This window comes from Prionailurus bengalensis, chromosome B1, assembly GCF_016509475.1.
Source record: "Prionailurus bengalensis isolate Pbe53 chromosome B1, Fcat_Pben_1.1_paternal_pri, whole genome shotgun sequence".
Taxonomy (NCBI): Eukaryota; Metazoa; Chordata; class Mammalia; order Carnivora; family Felidae; genus Prionailurus; species Prionailurus bengalensis.
Genome location: NC_057344.1, coordinates 120,488,839 through 120,508,532, shown reverse-complemented (window position 1 = coordinate 120,508,532; position 19,694 = coordinate 120,488,839). Strand labels below are relative to the sequence as shown.

The 19,694-nt window shown below is 38.7% G+C and overlaps 1 protein-coding gene across 2 annotated transcripts in view; it reads right to left on the bottom strand.

Moving 5' to 3' along the window:
- The window catches only part of SLC39A8 (solute carrier family 39 member 8), an 80,032-nt gene that overhangs the window by 2,846 nt on the left and 57,492 nt on the right, over window positions 1–19,694 (bottom strand). For both annotated transcript variants that reach the window (XM_043571668.1, XM_043571676.1), the window contains exons 7-8: window positions 1,745–1,952; window positions 1,139–1,323 (exon numbers count right to left, since the gene is read on the bottom strand). In XM_043571668.1, coding sequence (XP_043427603.1) covers window positions 1,139–1,323; window positions 1,745–1,952 — 393 coding nt within the window. The remainder of the gene's footprint in view (window positions 1–1,138; window positions 1,324–1,744; window positions 1,953–19,694) is intronic.

Below are 19,694 nucleotides of genomic sequence, written 5' to 3'. Positions count from 1 at the left end.
TCTTCTAACAAAGAACAGAAAAGTGATGGCCTGGCACAAATACAGTATGAGACACGAATTGTGTGAAGAACACTATAATGCAGTGATGGTTCTGAGGGATGACGTTCTTGCTCTGATCAGGGCCTGCACAGAACAGTGAGCAGAGCGAGACGGTTATCATGTGGAGCTGAGAATGCAGATGAAGGAAACTAAATTATTAAATTATGTGTGTGATACATATTCAGTTCCAAACGCAAAGGAAATGCTCCTTGAATTGCTTATTTGTAGCACATTCTCATTTTCTAGAAAGCTGTCCATGATACCTTTGAAAATGCACAGGGCACAGGATCATTGATATTCTCTTTTACACACACACACACACACACACACACACACACATAAATAAAGACACAGACACAGCATAAACACAGATACAAATGTATACCAACCCATGTAAATATTGTCCAATTTCAATTTACCAGTTTTAGTTTAATCCAAAAGACTCTCACTGTTTAAAACTCTGAAATAACAAAATGCTATTTATTCTAACAAGTTATTCCCTTCCAAATGTGATATCCTGGGGTGCCTGTGTGGCTCAGTCGGTTAAGCATCTAACTTCAGCTCAAGTCATGATCTCACGGTTCATGGGTTTGAGCCTCTCATTGGGCCCTGTGCTGACAGCTCAGAGCCTGGAGCCTGCTTTGGACTCTGTGTCTCCCTCTCTTTCAGTGCCTCTCCCCTGCTTGCACTCTGTCTCTCTCTTTCTCTCTCTCTCAAAAATAAACATTAAAAAAATTTTTTTAAACAATAAAAAATGTGACATCCTCACAAAAGAGGGGGAGAAGGTCCAATGGGGACATACTATAATAGAGTACAAGGCTTACCTACCACAAGGCAAAAAACCGGGGCCAATACCTCTACTTCGGCAAAAGTAAATCATTTCATCTTTTATCAATCAGATCATAGATCAAACGATCAATGAGAATCACTTTCAAGTTACTATGAGTACAAGAAGAATGATCTGTTGAGCCAGGAATGTTTTAAATGACAGAATTTCCACACTGTGGAAAGTAGAAGGGTCACCCTTAGTCAACTCACAACCCAGATGCTTATTTCTAAATTTTAAATTAAAACAAGATAAAAAATTTTAATTTCTTACCATATCCGCCAGAGAAATATAGAGGAACATGCCTCCAGCAAGAGCAAATATAATATTTGGAGCAAAATTGTTGCCCACCAAAATGCCAAAAGCCAGCCCAACATAGCAGGAGCATGCAGAAAGGAAATTGAATAACAAGGCTTGCCGAGTGCTCATTCCTGCACTGAGTAGGATCACAAAGTCCCCTAGAAAAAGAAGAAAATACCAAATAGTTTTTGCTATTTTTGGATGACAGAAGATAAGCATCAATATCCAACAAGGGCTCCTTCATTTAGATGCATCAGTGGGATTTTTAAGTGTGTCACCTAAAATGTCTCACTCCAGGGGCGCCTGGGTTGCTTAGTCGGTAAAACGTCCAACTTCAGCTCAGGTCATGATCATGGGTTCGAGCCCTGCCTCGGGCTCTGTGCTGACAGCTCAGAGCCTGGAGCCTGCTTCGGATTCTGTGTCTCCCTCTCTCTCTGCCCCTCCCCAACTCACGCGCGTGCACTCTCTCTCTCTCAAAAATAAATAAATGCTAAAAATTTTTTTTAAATAAAATAAAATGTCTCACTCCACTGAAATCGAGAAGTAACCAACTTTTCCAGTATGATCAGAGCCCCTTACCTAACTCATGAGGAAATTCTTCACACAGAATTGCTATAGAGGTACTGAGTCCCTGAAGAAGAGACAAGGTACAGGAAGCCCCAATCGCCAGGCCATCGATGAAATTGTGGAGGGCGTCACTGAGGGTTACCATCCAGGCAATTGTCCCTATTTTTGACAGTTTGGGTCCCTTCAAACAGGTACATGAACTCGACTCTGCTTTTCCATCCTGTAAAATAACAGAAAATCAACCAACAAATTAAGCTACATTTCTTGAAAGTCTGAGAGTTACACAGAAAGGAGTAGGAGATGTGTTATGTATTGAGAAAGACAAATGGTTCCAACAGAAAGTCTTTCATGGTGGCTAAGAACTCCTAATCATTTATAACAACAAAAACTTACCATAGGGAGAAAGGAAATGAATAGACTGACAGGCCTTGAATGAGCTACCCAAAAGACATTTTACTTTGGTTTCCCCTTAAAAAATCCTTTTGATTTGTACAAACAGTTCTTACTATTGCCTTCCTAAAATGCAACAGATACTAACTGAAGAATTTGACTCATTTGCATACTTTAAAATAAAGGAAGTTTTTCACAGACCAAATGTAAAGTCTTTTTCCATGCTACAATGTAAATGTGAAACCCACATTTAAAGCACAATGACATCAAAGAACATTTATGGTAATCCGTCCTACATTATCTGAGCAGGTTATCTGGGCCTCAGTTTCTTCAACTGTGAAATGAAGATAACATACTACATGATTCATTTACTTTTCAATGACTTATTAAGTTTCTGCTGTGTTCCAGGTAGTGTATGTTGGGTGATTAAACTGTAATAATGCATTCCCTGCTATCTCTAAAATTCAACGATTCTTTTACATCTCAGGAAATGTGATTGGAACAGGCGTGCCTTTGCACTAACACCTCTGTCCGTTTTGAAACAAGAATAAAAACAGAAAAGCCTACAACAAAACCTTTGAAAGAATTTAGATTTCCATAAAATTTACAAAGTTGCATAAAACCAGATGCCAAACACCAACTCGAGCCATTTTCCAGAAAGGGTAGAAAAAGAAACTAAAATGCAAATTTACTTTTAAGTAGAGATGCAATTTGCAGTTAACTGGAGAGCGTTTTATTCCTAATTCTCCTCCCCTCAACTCTACCTCAACAGCTAATCAACACATTTATTGAGCAGTGTCCTGGATGCTATGGGAAGGGCACACAAGTGGAAAATGCAACTTCTATCTTCAAGAAGCGCATTTGTATTAGAGAAACGTGATGTAAAGTATATGATTGACTTTGTAAAAAACATTCATTATACGTCCGGCTGAGAGGAGCTGCCTTCAGAGCCATCATCTGCAAGGTTTTAGATTTGTTTCGATGCCACTTCATTGCTCAAAACACTTTGGGGACTGGCTCTTTCAGAGCTGACTTTAGATCTTGCAATTTACATCCTTTCACCGTGTCGTTAGTGGCAAATTTTCATCTTTGGGGAATGTTTTTGTTTGTACACACAGCCAAAAGTCATTTGGAGCCACTATGTTCTTAAATGAACATGCAAAGGGCAAGGGCGGGGGGGTGGGGGGTGGCGGGGGTTGTTACTGGTAGCAGCAGTGGTTGTAGAAGTAGCCTGAGCCCTGATCTTAGTAGGAATAGACACAGTAAAGGCATAAAGTATTTATCATGTGCCAGGCCCTGCTCTAAGCACTTGAGATATTTAATTCCTTTGGAACAGCTCTGTGAATTAAGGACTACTATTATCATCATTTTAGAGTTGAAGAAACTAAAAATACAGAAATGTTGCTGAACTTATCCAAGGATGCAAGGGAAATACGTGGACTATTTTAGTAACTGTTTTACTACTTCAAATTTGTGGGAGGGTGGGGAGGGGACCACTTCTTGTCCAAAATAGGTTCTGAAGGCAATTCACAAGAATACCCCCTTCTCTCAAAAAAACTCATTTTTCTATTATTTTTTAATGTTTATTTATTTTTGAGAGAGGCAGGCAGAGTGCAAGCACGGGAGGGGCAGAGAGAGAAGGAGACACAATCTGAAGCAGGCTCCAGACTCTGAGCAGTCAGCACAGAGCCCAATGCGGGGCTCGAACCCATGGACCTGAGATCATGACCTGAGCCGAAGTCGGACACTTAACCGACGGAGCCACCTCCCAAAAAACTCTTCTAAACACTTGAAGCAATGTTGGAATAAGTGTTCAGTCTCCCTTTGTTTTAAAGGTAAATCTCAGCGGCATAAAAAGAATTCCATCTGGTCTTCAAATGTGGTCTTTTTACTTTACAATGTTAAAAGATAAACTGAGGTAAATTTAAAAGTCAAAGAATTTGAGCGAAAATTGATTCCAATTGGGCATTGTCAAACCAGGTGTGGTTAGGAGTGCTCCATGGACAAGAGCGCAAGGGAGAGACTGTTACAGAGACAAGGCAGAAGCAATGCAAGAAAAGTACTGATTGGCTATAACTTAAAGACCCATTGGCTTTTTGTGACCAATTGTCTTTAGGTTTCGATTTCATAACTTTGAGACATTTACAGGCTTAGATTTTGGTTTGATTACATAGGCTGCCAAGGCATTAGAGCCACCTCAGTCTAATGGCCTCCTTGTTTACTTACTTTAATAGTCAATATATCTTAAATGGACAACATACTAAACAATCACAATTTAGTATAGGTCATATGGGTGACTTGGGTAAGAAATGCCCCAGAACAGGAAGCAATAATTGCCAAAGAAACAGAAGTGGGCATGAGAAAAGCCATTGAGGAAGAGACCTTGGCTTTACAAAAACTTAGTGCCAAGTGACACTTAATAAGACCACTTGTTTTCATCTTCCAACTTGGTTTACCTAATCAAATATTTATATTTCTTTATTTACTTGTGAGGATTTAATGAAAAGAATAAAAGACTAAATTTTGACTACCTGATATTATGTACAAAGTCTGTATACAAACTCCTTTAATTCTGAAAAAGAAATTAAATTAATATATCAGGCATGAGTCTCTTACCTCTAAGTACAGATATTACTGTGTTTATTATGCTTCCTTCTAGCTCTATAAACTTAGGTTTCAAATGACACTGTTGGGTAGGCTAACAGTCATACATTTTTAATAATTTTGGAACAAACATAAGTAGGCATACATTCACAAAGAGCTTATTTTTAATTCACCAAGTACTAAGTTACTGAGCAGAGGAAACACTAAATTCAAGTTCTTCTGGTTAAGTTACTGAGTATTCTTCTCTCTCTTTTATTTTTGTTTACTGTTTTCACTGTTTGCTTGCTTGCTTGCTTGCTTCCTTGTGTGACTTAAACAATAAATCTGAGGCTATTTCTAAGTTCACCCATGATGAGGCAACTCAATCTAGTGGAAAGATCTTAGGTCTAAAGCCCAGGAGAACCAAGTCCTAGCTTGGCTTTGACAAGAATTACTGTGGAATCATCAGTAAGGTTCTTAACATCTCTCATCTTAGTTATTAATGGAAATAAAAGTCAAAGCAAAGTGCACACTAATTGGAACTGAGGGAGAAAGAATATCACAGACCAAAGTTATAAAAGCAGAGGACAGACTACAATCCGTTGGGATTGTACTAAAGTACTAAAAAATCAAAATGAAAAAATCGAGTAGACTTATTGCAGAACCCTTTACATTTAAGCAAAGAGAAGGGCCATCAAAAAGAGGAGGAGGGCACAAGGGGGAGAAAAAGAAGAAGACGCGGAGGTATGGCATGAGGAGGGAAGAGGAGGAAGACAAATAGAAGGAAGAGGAAGATATGAAGGATGGAGAAAAAGAATAAAAAGGAGGAAGCAGAGAAGAACAAGGGGGTGAGGAGGAGAAAAATGAGGAAAGAAAAAAGGACTTAGTTATCTTTCAGTAGGATATGAATCATATTAATACATCTTATGTGTGCAGTGAAGTATTATGCAGAGTAGTGGGGATGATGAATGTCTATTCCACATGTAAAAATGTCCAAAACACAGTGTTGAGGTAAATATATATTTCTCAGCATGGCCAATCTTTTATTAAAATAAATAAAAATTTAAATAAATATAATATTTTTGTTAAATATTTTGTCAAGATAAATTAAATAAATAAGTAAAATGCATCTTATAGTAATTCCATGATGGTCTAAGTGCAAACATATTTGGAAGGGTATTTACAAAATTGGTAATCACAGTTATCCTTGGGAGACAGCACCATTATGGATAATCCTTGAGGGTTCTTTTTCTTGTTATCTCTTATGGGTGTCCTGGATCTTTTTTGCACTTATTGTATATCATTTTAATACTTGGAAAACAAAACATTCAAGCCACAGGATGAGAACTAGCAAGAGGGAAAAGTGAACTTGTCATTATTCAGGAATTATCATCAGCAAACAAGGTAAAGCTGGAAAAACAGGCTGCCTACCAGATTTTATCTGCATTGAAAAAAAGCATGTGCTATCCCACTAAAATGAAACTTTTTTGTTAGATTAATGGCTGCAAAGTCCAGCATGAGCACAGTCAGACCTCATTCTTCATTGGGAGAGTCAAGATGAACCATGATTAATAAAAACGTTCTTATAGTTTATTGTCTATATGTTTCATTGATAAGAAGGTAAAAGTAAACAACTATTGCAGGTAAAAGTTAAATTCCAAATTCTAAATCCCATGCTGAAAGAATTTTTCAGAGGAAGCACTCTGATAAAAATAAAACCAAACCAAGAGGAAAGGAACAACCTACTAAAAAGCATAATGAAGATGGCAAAAGGAAGTATAAATGACAACAAACAACAGATGAAACTTATATGCAAAGAAATATATAAACTCTGTGCCCATGAAACAAAAGTTAATGTAATATAAATAAAAATGATACAATATCGTTTTAAGAAGCTGTAAAGAAGGGGGAGGGTTGATATTTAAGGAAAGGAGCACTGAATGCAAGCTAGCTTAAAGATTAAAAGATCTGTGTCTTGGCATCAAATGGGCATAGCTACTTCATAGCTTTGTGTCCTGTAGAAAGTTACTTGGGTCTTAGTTAATGCAATAAGACAAGAAAAGGAAATAAAAGGCATACACATACCGGGAAGAAATAAATAAAACTCTCTTGTTGGCAAATGACATGACTGTTTACATGGAAAATCCAAAAGAATAGACGAAAAAGGTCCAAGAACTAATAAGCAATTATAGAAAGGTTGTACAACAAGACTAATGTACAAAAGCCAGTTATTTCCTACATACCAGCAATGGGTAAGTGGAGTTTGAATTTAAAATCACAAAACCATTTACTGGCACCACCCCCAAAATGAAATAGGCATAAGTCTAACAAAATATGTACACAGTCTATATGAAGAAAAGCACAAAACTATGATAAAAGATATCAAAGAAAAACTAAATGGAGAGATATTCTGTGTTTGTGGATTGGAAGATTCATTATTGTCAAGATGTCAGTTCTTCCCAATGTGACCTAAAGATTCAATGCCACCCCAGTCAAAATCCAAGCAAGTTATTTTGTGGGTATTTTGTGATTCTAAAGTTTATACGGAAAGGCCAAAGACCTAGAATAGCCAATACAACTTTGAAGGAATGGAACAAAGTTGGAGGAATCACATTACATGACTTCAAGACTTACTAATATAGCTACAGTAATCAAAACAGTGTGATAATGGTGAAAGACAAATAGATCAAGAAAATAGAAGTATTAAGCTGTGAAAAGACATGAGGAATCTTAAATGCATATTACTAAGTGAAAGAAGCCAATCTGAAAAAGCTACCTGTTGTATGATTACAACAATATGACAGTGTGGAAAAGGCAAAACTATGTAGACAGTAAAAAGATCAGTGGTTGCCAGGGCAGTGAAAATACTCTACATGATACCACATTGATGGATATATGTCATCACACATTTGTCCAAACTCACAGAATGTACAACACCAAGAGTGAACTGCATACTATGGACTTTGGATGATCATGATGTGTCAGTGTAGGTCCATAAGTTGTAATAAATGTACTGACCTGGTGGGGGATGTTGATAATATGGGAGGCTATGCATGTGTGGAGGCAGAGGGCACATGAAAAATCTCTATACTTTCTTCTCAATTTTGCTATGAACCTAAAACAGTTTACAAAGCACCCATATGTTAATGTCTTTGTTTTTTTGACCTTTACAACATCCTCATGAGGGAAACAGAACAGACACTGGTACTCTTAAAGATAATGAAAATGACAATCAAGAATACAAATGACTTAGTCAAAGCCACACAACACAGGAGCCGTTGGGATTAGGCTACTTGATTATTACTGAGCACCTATTTTATAGCTGGCAAGAACTGTGCTGAGAACTGTGCTAAGAACTGTGGACAGAAATATAAATCAGAGAATCTCTGTCTTGTTGGAATTCATAATCCAGAAAGGAACAACCAAGATTCAAACTCCAGGCCTGTAATAAACAGCTCTTATCTGCCCTTCCAGAATAACTCTCTACCCTCTCACCCTGCTCTGTCCTGAATGAGCCATCTCTACAGGCTCTTCGTCCTCTGGTTTTCATTTGAGATTGACCATTGGGTAGCTCTAGAGAGAGTTCAGTGGGAGAAAGGAGGGAGAATTTAGGGTATTTATTTTTCTGATACCCATTTGTTTGGTCATCTAAGGCTGTCCATGATCCTCAAATGAAGGTCACAACTCTCTTTGCAGATTTTAGTAACTGCTCTCTGAACTGGGTGTTATCTGGGCCAGTAAGTCATAAAATCAGCTGTTCACATCAGCATTCCGTTATTAAATTGTATATATAAGAACAGCCCCACACCAGTCTTGAAGATACAAACAAATTGCAATGGCAGGTGACTTAGAACTCCGTGGTATCTGAACCTTATGCTTCATTTATTTTCCTTCAACAACAATAGGCTTCATGGAAAGTTCCCTAAAGCCAGTTAACTATGGAGAGATCTGTAAGTGCTGCGGCACCAGCCAGCTATACAATTTTACTCACAATAAACTTAAAATACAGTGATAAAGGAGAATTCTTCACATGGGCAGAACTTTTGAGTGTAGTGTTAAACTTCACATAGAAGAAATGACTGAGATATAGATCTACACTAACTAGTGAGTGGGGGTTAAAAAGTTGGCTAGGTGGCCAGAAACTTCCAAAAACCAAAATTGGAAATTGGTAGACAGGAGATCTGGATAGAAACATACAGATGGACCTCTTGTAAAAGGTGCAGAGTGTGAAGATAATTCTATTCCGTTAAATCTCATAAGGGGCTATCATAAGGGTAGTCTCGATAACAAAGTGAATAAGAAGATCTGACTGTAGGGGCTCCTGGGTGGCTCAGTCGTTTAAGCATTTGACTCTTGGTTTCGGTTTAGGTTACAATCTCATGGTTCATGAGGTTGAGCCCCACATTGGGCTTAGCCCTGACAGTGTGGAGCCTGCTTGGGATTCTCTCTCTCTCCCTCTCTCTCTACCCCTCCCCTCCCCACACTCTCTCTTTCTCTCTCAAAATAAATCAGTAAACTCTAAAAAAAATAATAATAATCTAACTGTAAACTTCACCTGGTATCTTTCATCAGCCATCTCAATGTTTGTTTAATGGGCCCATAAACAAAAAGGTCAGAATAGTGGGGATGGAGACTATTCACAGCTCAGCATTCTCTTCCTCTAGCCAAAGTGATTTGGCTTGCCAAAACTGAAGAATGTCCAACCTGTCAAAAACCAGGATTAATGCTGAATCCCTCAAAAAAGGCATCATTGCTCAATGGGGCAGGAAAGCCCAGCTGGCTGTACACAGAGGCAGGATGATTGCATCGATGATTCCTCATCATACAGGGGGTACTCTTTGGACTCACAAATATAGGCATATATAATATGCCTTCCTTGCTTTCAGTGTTTCTGCTAGCACCATCATTCATGGACTTAATGGTACACCTGATAAATAGCCAAGATAACCTTCATAAATGGTCTCCAAACCATTTTGTAGCAAAAGAAATGAGACAATGGGCTCAATCCTCAGAATTCACAAGTCATATCACTTGTCTCTTCATCAAAGAAACCAACTGGACAGAAATATGGAATGACCTGCTGAGGGCTCAGCTAGAATGTAAGCTAAGAGAAAAACCCTGAGAGTTTGGAGTTCTGCCCGTAGGCTGTAGATACGTGGCTGACACTAGCAGCCGAATATATGGGGCTATCACTGCTATAGAGGATGCACAGATCCAGAAACCTTAAGGTGGCCCACTGCATGTTTACACCTAATAACCCACCTGAAGAATTCTTGCTTCCTGTCCCCAACACCTTGGACTTGGTGAGTTTGAAGGTCCTCATGTCCAAGGGAATAATTCTTCCACCAGGAAACATGGTCATCATTTTCTGATTCATTGGAAGTAGAGATTAACTCCAGGAAATTTAAAGTTCTTTGTATCCCTAAACCAATAGGTAGATGAGGAAGTCACTAAGTTGCCTAAGATGATGACACACCGTGATCAGGAAAACCTGAGTTTCTGCTACAAAATAAAGATAAGAATAATGTTTGGAACTCAGAAAATTCAGTGGGGCACTTCTTAATACTCCTTTTCCAGTGATCCTGGTCAAGGAAGAACAGCAACAACCCAGTAAGGACAAGACCACCCAGGACTCAGATCTTGCAGGAATGAAGATCTGGGTCACTTCAGTTGGAAAAGGACCTCATCAGTCAAGGTGATGCCAGACAGTGAGGTAAATACAGAAGGTTTAGTGGAAGGAGGCAGCTATAATTACCAACCTAGGCCTTATAACCATCTACAGAAGTCAGAATCAGCTGTAACTTAAATTCATATTCCTTAATTGCATCTCTCCCCCCATCTCCCTCCCCTGGTATTTTATATGAAGAATACTGGCGGTGGCCAACATTTTAGTTCTAGATTGCATATTGAATTGTTATCACAGAAGGATGATACAGCACACAGTAGTTGATGGGGATTTATGCAGTCTCTGTGCTGGGTACATGCATTTTTCACCCAGATGAAGGGCAAGAGTGGAGGCTGAGAGAAAAAAAAGGGGTGGAGTATACCAGATATCTTTCAATTCCCACTCCAGACCCACTTTCTACCCTTCTTTTTCCAGTTCTTTGTTCTATGAGACCAGTACCAACTGCATCAAAGGGCTCCCATGTGCCTGGCTTCTAGCTGGTTCCAAACAGAGAGCTCTAACATAAAATGGGAGGGAAAGAGGAGAAGGAGACAAAGGTACTTATTCCATGGGCTCCTTCCTTGAGGGGTAACTTGAGCTGGTTACGTACCTCAGTAAAGATCACTGTTCCACACACAGTGTTTTTCTGTACAAGACTACTTCTTAGGTTCTACCAACTTCTTCCTTCCCTTTTCCCTTTCATTATTCATAGTTGGTAAGATTACTCATAGCTCCATGATTCCAAGTCCCACTTTTACTGCACTGTCCTTTGTGGTTCACATATACCTTGCTCAGAGTTTTCTAAAGTGTCCCTTTCGTACTTATTATTTATCCTTATTTGAATGTGCCACCTCTTTCTGGAAAGAACATGACTGATATAAAAAGTCTAATGCTCTTTCTACACTGACTGCTCACAGACTCTACATAAACCATGAAATACATTTTAATGGGAAAATTTACAAAAAGGATTAAATAGATATAAATATATCATAAAGAGTTAGTGCCATACAAATATCACACTTTAGTGGGCTTTACTTTAAGACTGTATTTTCTAGTAGTCTTAATGTATTTCATAGTTGGTGATTCCTTTGTCCTTCCTCCATCCCAGAAAAGTCAGTCTCAGATCACTATAACCAAAATGAAACTTCATATTGGAAAGAAGAAATCAATTTTATCTTTAATGTGTTTCACAAAATATAATTCAAATGTGCTCAGTCTTTAGTCATTTGGTTTTAGGAAAATCTCGTAACTATTTCCAAAACTCTCCTTGCTAATGAAAATAGCCATTAACAGGAAAATAACAATTTCCAGAAACCTTGAAAATTGTTTCCCTTCCCTCCATCCCTTCAGGGGAATGTGAGTAAAGTTGTTTTGGTCTTTAGGAGTTGAAATAATTGCCTTTCATGTTCAGTTTGGGACCATATCATTTTACTGTCTTAGACAAAAATAACTTAGGAGAAATCTGACAGGTTTTCAAGAAATATGCTACTATTTTGCCAATGGAATTGAAAGTATACACTAATTAAGTATTTGCAGTTATCCTAATGGACTATTTACACCACTCTAAAAGGCTGCCTACTGCTACTACAGATAGAGATAGCATTAACGCTCTGGTACGTTCGGGAAGCAGGATATCATTCTTATAAAAAGCCTGCATAATGTGTGCCTGGGCCAGCACAACCCTCACTGTTACTGAACTGTTACTGAGAAGTCTTAAAGGGAGTCAGGAGGCACCAGGAAACTGGTTAAGTTTTAATGTAAGCTGGAGAATGTTGCTAGGCTCTTGAAAAGTAGTGTTCCCAAAATACATGAATATCTACATTGCTCAGCATCAAAGCTTCCAGAATAGTTCAGACAAGGACAGAGGGTTAGGATGGGGTGTGGTAGAGGAACCGGCCCCATGTGGCAACTGCCTGTTGTGTAACTACCATTTGACATGAGTTACGTCAAAAGAACTGAAATGTTGGGGCACCTGGGTGGCTCAGTCGGTTGAGCGACCGACTTCACCTCAGGTCATGATCTCACAGTTTGTGGGTTTGAGCCCTGCGTCAGGCTCTGTGCTGACAGCTCAGAGCCTGGAGCCTGTTTCCGATTCTGTGCCTCCCTCTCTCTCTGGCCCTCCCCCACTCATGCTCTGTCTCTCTCCGTCTCAGAAATAAATAAACATTAAAAAAAATAAAGAACTGAAATGTAGAAGATCCCACCCAATGTACTACAAATTATTGATTAACCAACCTTCGACAGCTGAAGGAGTGCTCTCTGATTGGCAGAGGAGATTTAGAAATGCAAGCCCCTTAGAGCAAGAAGCTTGGGAAACATGAGAAGAGGCAAGGAGAGATGACAGAAGGGACAAGAGCAAGGACTAACTGCAGTCACTGTGATCAAGCAGGTAACTAGGACACTAGGAGAGGTGTTAAGAAATAAACAGTCTGCTGGGATAGATCAAAATGAGCAACAGAGAGTTAGAAATAAAAACCCTGAGACACCAGGGTGGCTCAGTCAGTTGAGCGTCCAACTTCGGCTCAGGTCATCAGCTCGTGGGTTCGAGCCCCACGTCGGGCTCTGTGCTAACAGCTCAGAGCCTGGAGCCTGCTTCGGATTCTGTGTCTCCCTCTCTTTGCCCCTAACCCACTCTCATTCTGTCTCTGTCTCTCTCAAAAATAAACATTAAAAAAAAAATTTAAGAAATAAAAAGCTGTTCTCCGTGAGGGGGCAGCCAGCAGGCTGGTCTATATTTCAGTATAGACATCAGAGCCCATTTCTACTTCATATTTGGAAAGTGAAGAGTACAAATGTACAGGAGATAAGGGCACCAGGACCTCGTTCCTCTTAACGATGTCACTATGACCCTCTGAAGATTTGTTCCCCAGTTTAGGAAGTTTTATAGTGGAGAATTGAACATGGAAGGCACAGGACATAATCATTAGCACAGAACAGTAAGAATGATAACATCAATAGTATAAGTTATTTAATCTTCCCCACAGCCCTATGTGGTTCCTATTCCCATTTTACAGGTGAGAAAACTAAGGTATAAAGAGGTTAAATAACGATGCTCAGTCCTACCTCTAGAGAGGAGCAGAGACAGGATTTAAATGCCTATGCCAAACAAGCACACCATGATCTCTAGGAGACGTGGAATTTTGTTCTCTTTCTTGTTCACCCCTATTCATCCAACATTTAGTACTGCAGGCACTCTGAATGTTTGTTGTCTGAAGAAATGAAGGCATAATAATAGTAAAGTACATTTTCTCTCATGACAGGCTCACAAATCACTGTCACACGAAGCATCTATTCCAATCTCTCCAAAGAGCAAACATACGGGCACTTACGTACAACGTGAGAAGGGTGTGCATAGAAGAATGTTCGTTAATCAATTCCAAATTGGTTCATCTATATTAAAAAACTCTAAAAGTGCAGAAGTGTTTTTGTTGTCCTTTGTTGTTTGTTTTTTTTTTTTCCTTGCCATTTCTTTGTGAATGAAAGTTGTGGAGCCAGACCAAAAGCTCCTGGAAGACAAGGATTTGTTTTCATTTCAGCCCAGAGTTTAACATTAGTAGGTGCTTAATAAATGTTTTCTTTAAAAAAAAAAAAAGATGGGGAAATGGGCCTTGTTTTTGCTAAAGCGATTAGAGAAGTGGAATGTGGAAATTACATTGTAATGGACAGATCTCAGAGTGCTCCTACCCCCATCCCAGTGACCATTAAAGGGCAGAAGACTTATTAGCAGCCACCCTGCATCTAACTTTAGGAGACAACACACTTTCAGAAGATTGTTGGAGAAAGGGGCATAAAAATAAGAATAGTGGCAACAAACACAACTAACACTTGTTGAGTGCTTACTGTTTTCAAGGCACTCTCCTGAATGCCATGGGATGAGTACTTCTAACACCCTAATCACAGGCAAAGTAACAAGGATACTAGAGATAAGGCCCTGACCAAAAAAAACACACAGCTAAAAATGGAAAAGCCAGGACTTGAACCCACAGGATTTGCCTCCTAGGCCCATGCAATAAAAGCCAGAGACTGCTCAAAAGAACTGAGTTTTTCAAACAAGAAATTCTGAGTTCAGTAGTTCCTTATTACAAGAATGGATTAGTTTATTGCTGCCACCAGCCTCTATCCTGTTAGGTGCGGTGATTCAAGAATCTCTGGTTTTGAGTAAAATACACCAAGCTGATGTTATGAGGTTTGCCAACACCTGACACACACCAAAAATACTTCCAGTCATAGAGGGGAAAAGACACCATCCTTGGACTTTCAAATCCATATAATCTGTTGTTTACAGACCACATTATGGATGGAAAAATACAGTTGCTTTCTTGACTGCCCCTTCCTGAGTTTGTTACATTTAACAAAATGTAATTTTAGGACCAGAAGCTCATTTGAGGTTACGGATGTATTTAAATATTAGAACACAGTAACACTTTGTAGAAAGATTTACATCTCGATTTTTCTCCAATATCATTTTATACCAGCATCTACTGTGCCCCAGCTACTCTGACCTTCTTTCTATTCCTAAAACCCACCAAACTCTTTCCCACCCTGCAGACCTAGGACTGGCGGTTTCCTCAGCCATGACCTCCTTCTCCCTCATCTTTGCATGGATAGTTGCTTCTTATCATTCAAATTTTAGCTTAAATATGTCCCTCACCACACAAACTAAAGTAGCCACTCAGACATCATCACATCACCAACTTTTAATTTCCTCAATATCATATGCAACCCTAGGACACTGAGCTGTGAGTCCCATTGGAACAAAAAGAGTGCCAGAAAGCAGGAACATATTCTAATTTGCCACAACGTTATTTCCAAAAACATAGAACAGAGCCTGGCACTGGGCAGGTGATCACAGGATACATGACAAGTGAGTGAATGACAGAATGAATAAATGGATGTCAGCCTTTTGTCTTTTAATGTAGCTTCACTGATTTGACTTACAGACTAGAACGTCAATCAGAACATGAAATGTTATCACAAAAGAAGTCCCAATTTAAGATTGCCATTATTGTTTTAATATACAAGTTACACGACTCTGAAATTTTTATCAAAGTCACCAAAACTACAAAGAATCCAGAGAAGATGTGGACTGTTTCTTCCCAGTAATGGATTTTTGTCATTTTACTTCCCCAAAGTGAAACAATCTCTGGGTCTCTGGGGCACCTGAGTGGCTCAGTTGGTTAAGCATCTGACTCTTGGTTCTGGCTCAGGTCATGACCTCATGGTTCAGGAGATTGAGCCTGGCATTAGGCTCCACATGGACAACATGGGGCCTGCTGGGGATTCTCTCTCTCTCTCTCTCTCTCTCTCTCTTTCTCTCAAAATAAATAAATAAACATTTTTAAAGAAAAAAAAAGGTAAAACAATCTCTAGATTTAGGTGTTTGTTTTGCAGCCTAGAAAACTATTAGTGAAAACTCACTTCAGTTTTTCTGATATGTACCTTATTACCTACTAATTAAAGCAGATGAACTAGAAAGTATCAGACCAGAGACCTGCAAGGTTTACTGAACCTGCAAAGATAATCTTTATTGGTGCTTTCTCAGCTATGGAACTTTTTTCGACTATAATCTACTTTCACTAAGTTGCTCTAAAGGTTAAAAAAAAGTCATTTTCTTTTTTTTATAATTTATTTATTTTTTAATTGACATCCAAGTTGGTTAGCATACAGTGTAACAATGATTTCAGGGGTAGATTCGTTAATGCCCCTTACCCATTTAGCCCATCCTCCCTCCCACAACCCCTCCAGCAACCCTCTGTTTGTTCTCCATATTTAAGAGACTCATGTTTTGTCCCCCTCCCAATAAGGTTTTTTTCATTAAGCAATTCAATATTCCTAAGTAGAAGATTCAATGAAATAAAGTTTGTTCTTTTTTTACTGTTAATATTCTGATGCCTGATAACAAAAATAAAAAGCAATAATTTCCCAACCATTGTAAAAATAACTGGGCTCACACATTGGGCTCTCTCTTTTCTACTGATAAGAACTCAAAATTTATAATACATCTGAATAGATTGGTCCACTGACTAATATGGCAAGCAAAGGTAAAAACAGGAGAAAGTCACTACTTTACGAAAATAAATGAGTTATTAACTTAATTGGAATGAGAGCCTCAGAAAAGGTCTGAAATTCCCTACCTAAAAAGCAGGCATATTGTAAAATCAAATTTCACCACCCAATCAATGCTCTGACTCTAATTTGTTGGTACATTTCTTACAGGGGGCCTGGGTGGCTCAGTCGGTTAAGCATCCAACTCAGTTTTGGCTCAGGTCATGATCTCACGGCTTCTGTGGGCCAGCACATAAGGCTCCAGCATGGAGGCTGCTTGGGATCCTCTCTCTCCCTCTCTAGCTGCCCTTCCCCCACTCATGCTGTCTCTGTCTCTCTCAAAATAAATAAACTTAAAAAAAATTTTTTTTTTAAATGAGCATCTAATTTGGTCTTCAGACACCCTCAATTATTTTTTTTATTGAGTAAGATTATCAGTGAAGTATTAATAGTTTTGAAAGTGGTATTTTTGATTTGGACACGTGCCTGAGACATAAAAATGAATATATATGAATAGAGAGACAGATAAATATCTACAGATGAGTGTGTGTGTGTGTGTGTGTGTGTGTGTGACAATCTGCTAATACTCTACTATATAGTATAGTACTATCAAACTCAAAAAACATCTTGGCAAGTCCACACGTCATTTGCAAGATGCTTTCACTTTGTGATCTTTCTAATTTAGGATCTTTATTTTAAAATATATGGAGTAAATATAACCCAGAATAACCGAATGTAGAATAAATTCTATCTCCCCAAGCACTTCTCCCTGGGACATAAATTCCATTTATTACAATAAAACAACTCAAGCTTTGACATATTTTCCATCATGCAATCTACTGAGTAAAAATCACTTACCAGGTCTTGATCCATTATTCCCAAACTGCAAGATGGAGCATGTAAAGAATATAGCACTTTATAAGTATTTTCAAATGATAGCAGAAGTCAAAGAAAAGACAGAGGCTTATTTTGGCCAGTCCAGTATTTATGACATTGAACATCCTTTATAATGCAATCTTTAAAAATTCTGAAAAAAACTGATGTTTTAACATCAGGACACACCAGGAATAGAACGTATATTTAAATTCTTCCATTGTTTATGCTGGTTTGCAACTGGGCTTTCTTTACAATAGAATTAAGCAACTTTCTGATGTCCAGAATAATTTACTTGAACCTCTTAAATTTCTTCCTCCTTCATCAAAAGAAAAATGTGTTGACATCCATTCTCCTTTTTTTTTTTTTTTTTACCAATCAGCATGCATGACAGAGCAACACAGAAATTTTTCATTATACTAATAGGGGGAAAATTAACTTGACATCAAGCTTAATTGAGTAAAACCTCACTAATTCTTCTAAATAGGGATAAGTCCTGCTTGATTAGTGAAAGCAATTTAGTACAGAACGTGTTTAGATAAATACACTTTTATTGCTTTCTACAACTCACACCAGCAAATGGCTCCCACAGCAAGCGTGGTGGGGGGTGGGTAGAGGTCCTGAAGAAAACCTGCCACATTGTAGGGATAAAACTAATGTAGCGTATTAATTACCTAATCACAACTCAGTTATTATTTCTTTAGGTCACTTAAAAACCTTAGGAGCACCTTGCCTTATAAGAATTATTCAAAACAATTCTTACAGACACTACCAAGATACTCTACAGCCCAGCATGTAGCCCAGCATATAAACAAAATATAACAAGTCATAATTCATCAGCTACGACAGATTGGTAGAATCAAAATTAAGGAGGTTTCACTGTGCAGGTAATCCTCAACTCACTTCAAGTTGTATTTCAGAAATTCACTTGTAAATTCATTGTTAGAAATCGGAACTGATTATAGCAATGTTCCCCCAGCCCTTAGGAAGTTAGTGTCACGTGTACCGAAAGGAATATGCAATTGGGAATCAGGACCCCAGAAGGGGATTTCATCATAGCTTCGCCATTTATCATCTGGGTGAACTTGAGTGAGTGACTTAAGAGTCTTAAGTTACTCATCTGTAAATAAATTTAATACCTATTTCACAGGCCTGTTGTAAGAATCCAACATAATAAGAGCTGTAAAGTACCTACTATTCAGTGCTACCTACTTTTACCCCTAGGCATTTCTTTTCTTCTTTCAAGTATCCCTCTACATCAGAGGGATTATCTAGGAGGTTCTAGAAGCACTTCAATGGGTTCATGAACCCCTTTATATTGTACATAATAATTGGTGGGCATGTATATTCTTCTGTTGCAAAAGTTAATGTGCTTCATCAAAAAGCTTCCTGAGGGGAATGATTAAGAATACTCTATAGGCACATTTCCCTAAATTTTTCAAAATTTTAAATGGCCAAATGTTTAAAAATAATAATTGGAAGTATCCTCTGCATCTCGGTTACCATTTCACCAAATCTTATTTACCTAGCAGCCTCCCACCCACCCTTTGAGTTGGGTACAAGCATCGGGGCGCCTGGGTGGCTCAGTCAATTAAGCATCTGACCCTTGATTTCAGCTCAGGTCATGATCCCATGGTTCATGAGATTGACCCCTGCGTCAGGCTCTACACTGACCAGCACGGAGCCTGCTTGTGATTCTCTCTCCCTCTCTCTCTCTGCCCCTCCCTCGTGCATGCTCTCTCTCTCATTTTGTCTCTCAAAATAAAATAAACTCTAAAAAAAAAGATGGGTACAAGCATCACCTTCTCAGGAGAGTACCCATGCCGACTTCACTTGGATTGCCACCCACCTTAATGTGTGCCACATCTTTCTTGGCAACTGTGCGTACCTCTACTACAGTACTCATCACACTACAGTACAATTTTTTTTAATGTCTATTTATTTTTGAGAGACAGCATGAGCTGGGGAGGAACAGAGAGTGAGGGAGCCATAGAACATGAAGTAGGCTCCAGGCTCTGAGCTGTCAGCACACAGCCCGATGTGGGGCTTGAACTCATGAGCCGTGAGATCATGACCTGAGCTGCTTAACCAACTGAGCCACCCAGGCGCCCCTACAATTTTTTTTTTTACATGTCTATAAGTACCTTTAAGGAGTACCAAGTACATGATAGATGCTTGCTTGTCAAGTAGGCAAGAATTTTTTTCTCACATTTTTGTGATTTCAATTTCTCACATTTTTGTGATGTTTGGATTTCATTAAAAGTATTCATTTTATGGGCAGAAAACATGAATAGACACTTCTCTAAAGAAGACATCCAGATGGCCAACAGGCACATGAAAAGATGCTCAACGTCGCTCCTCATCAGGCAAATACAAATCAAAACCACACTCAGATATCACCTCACA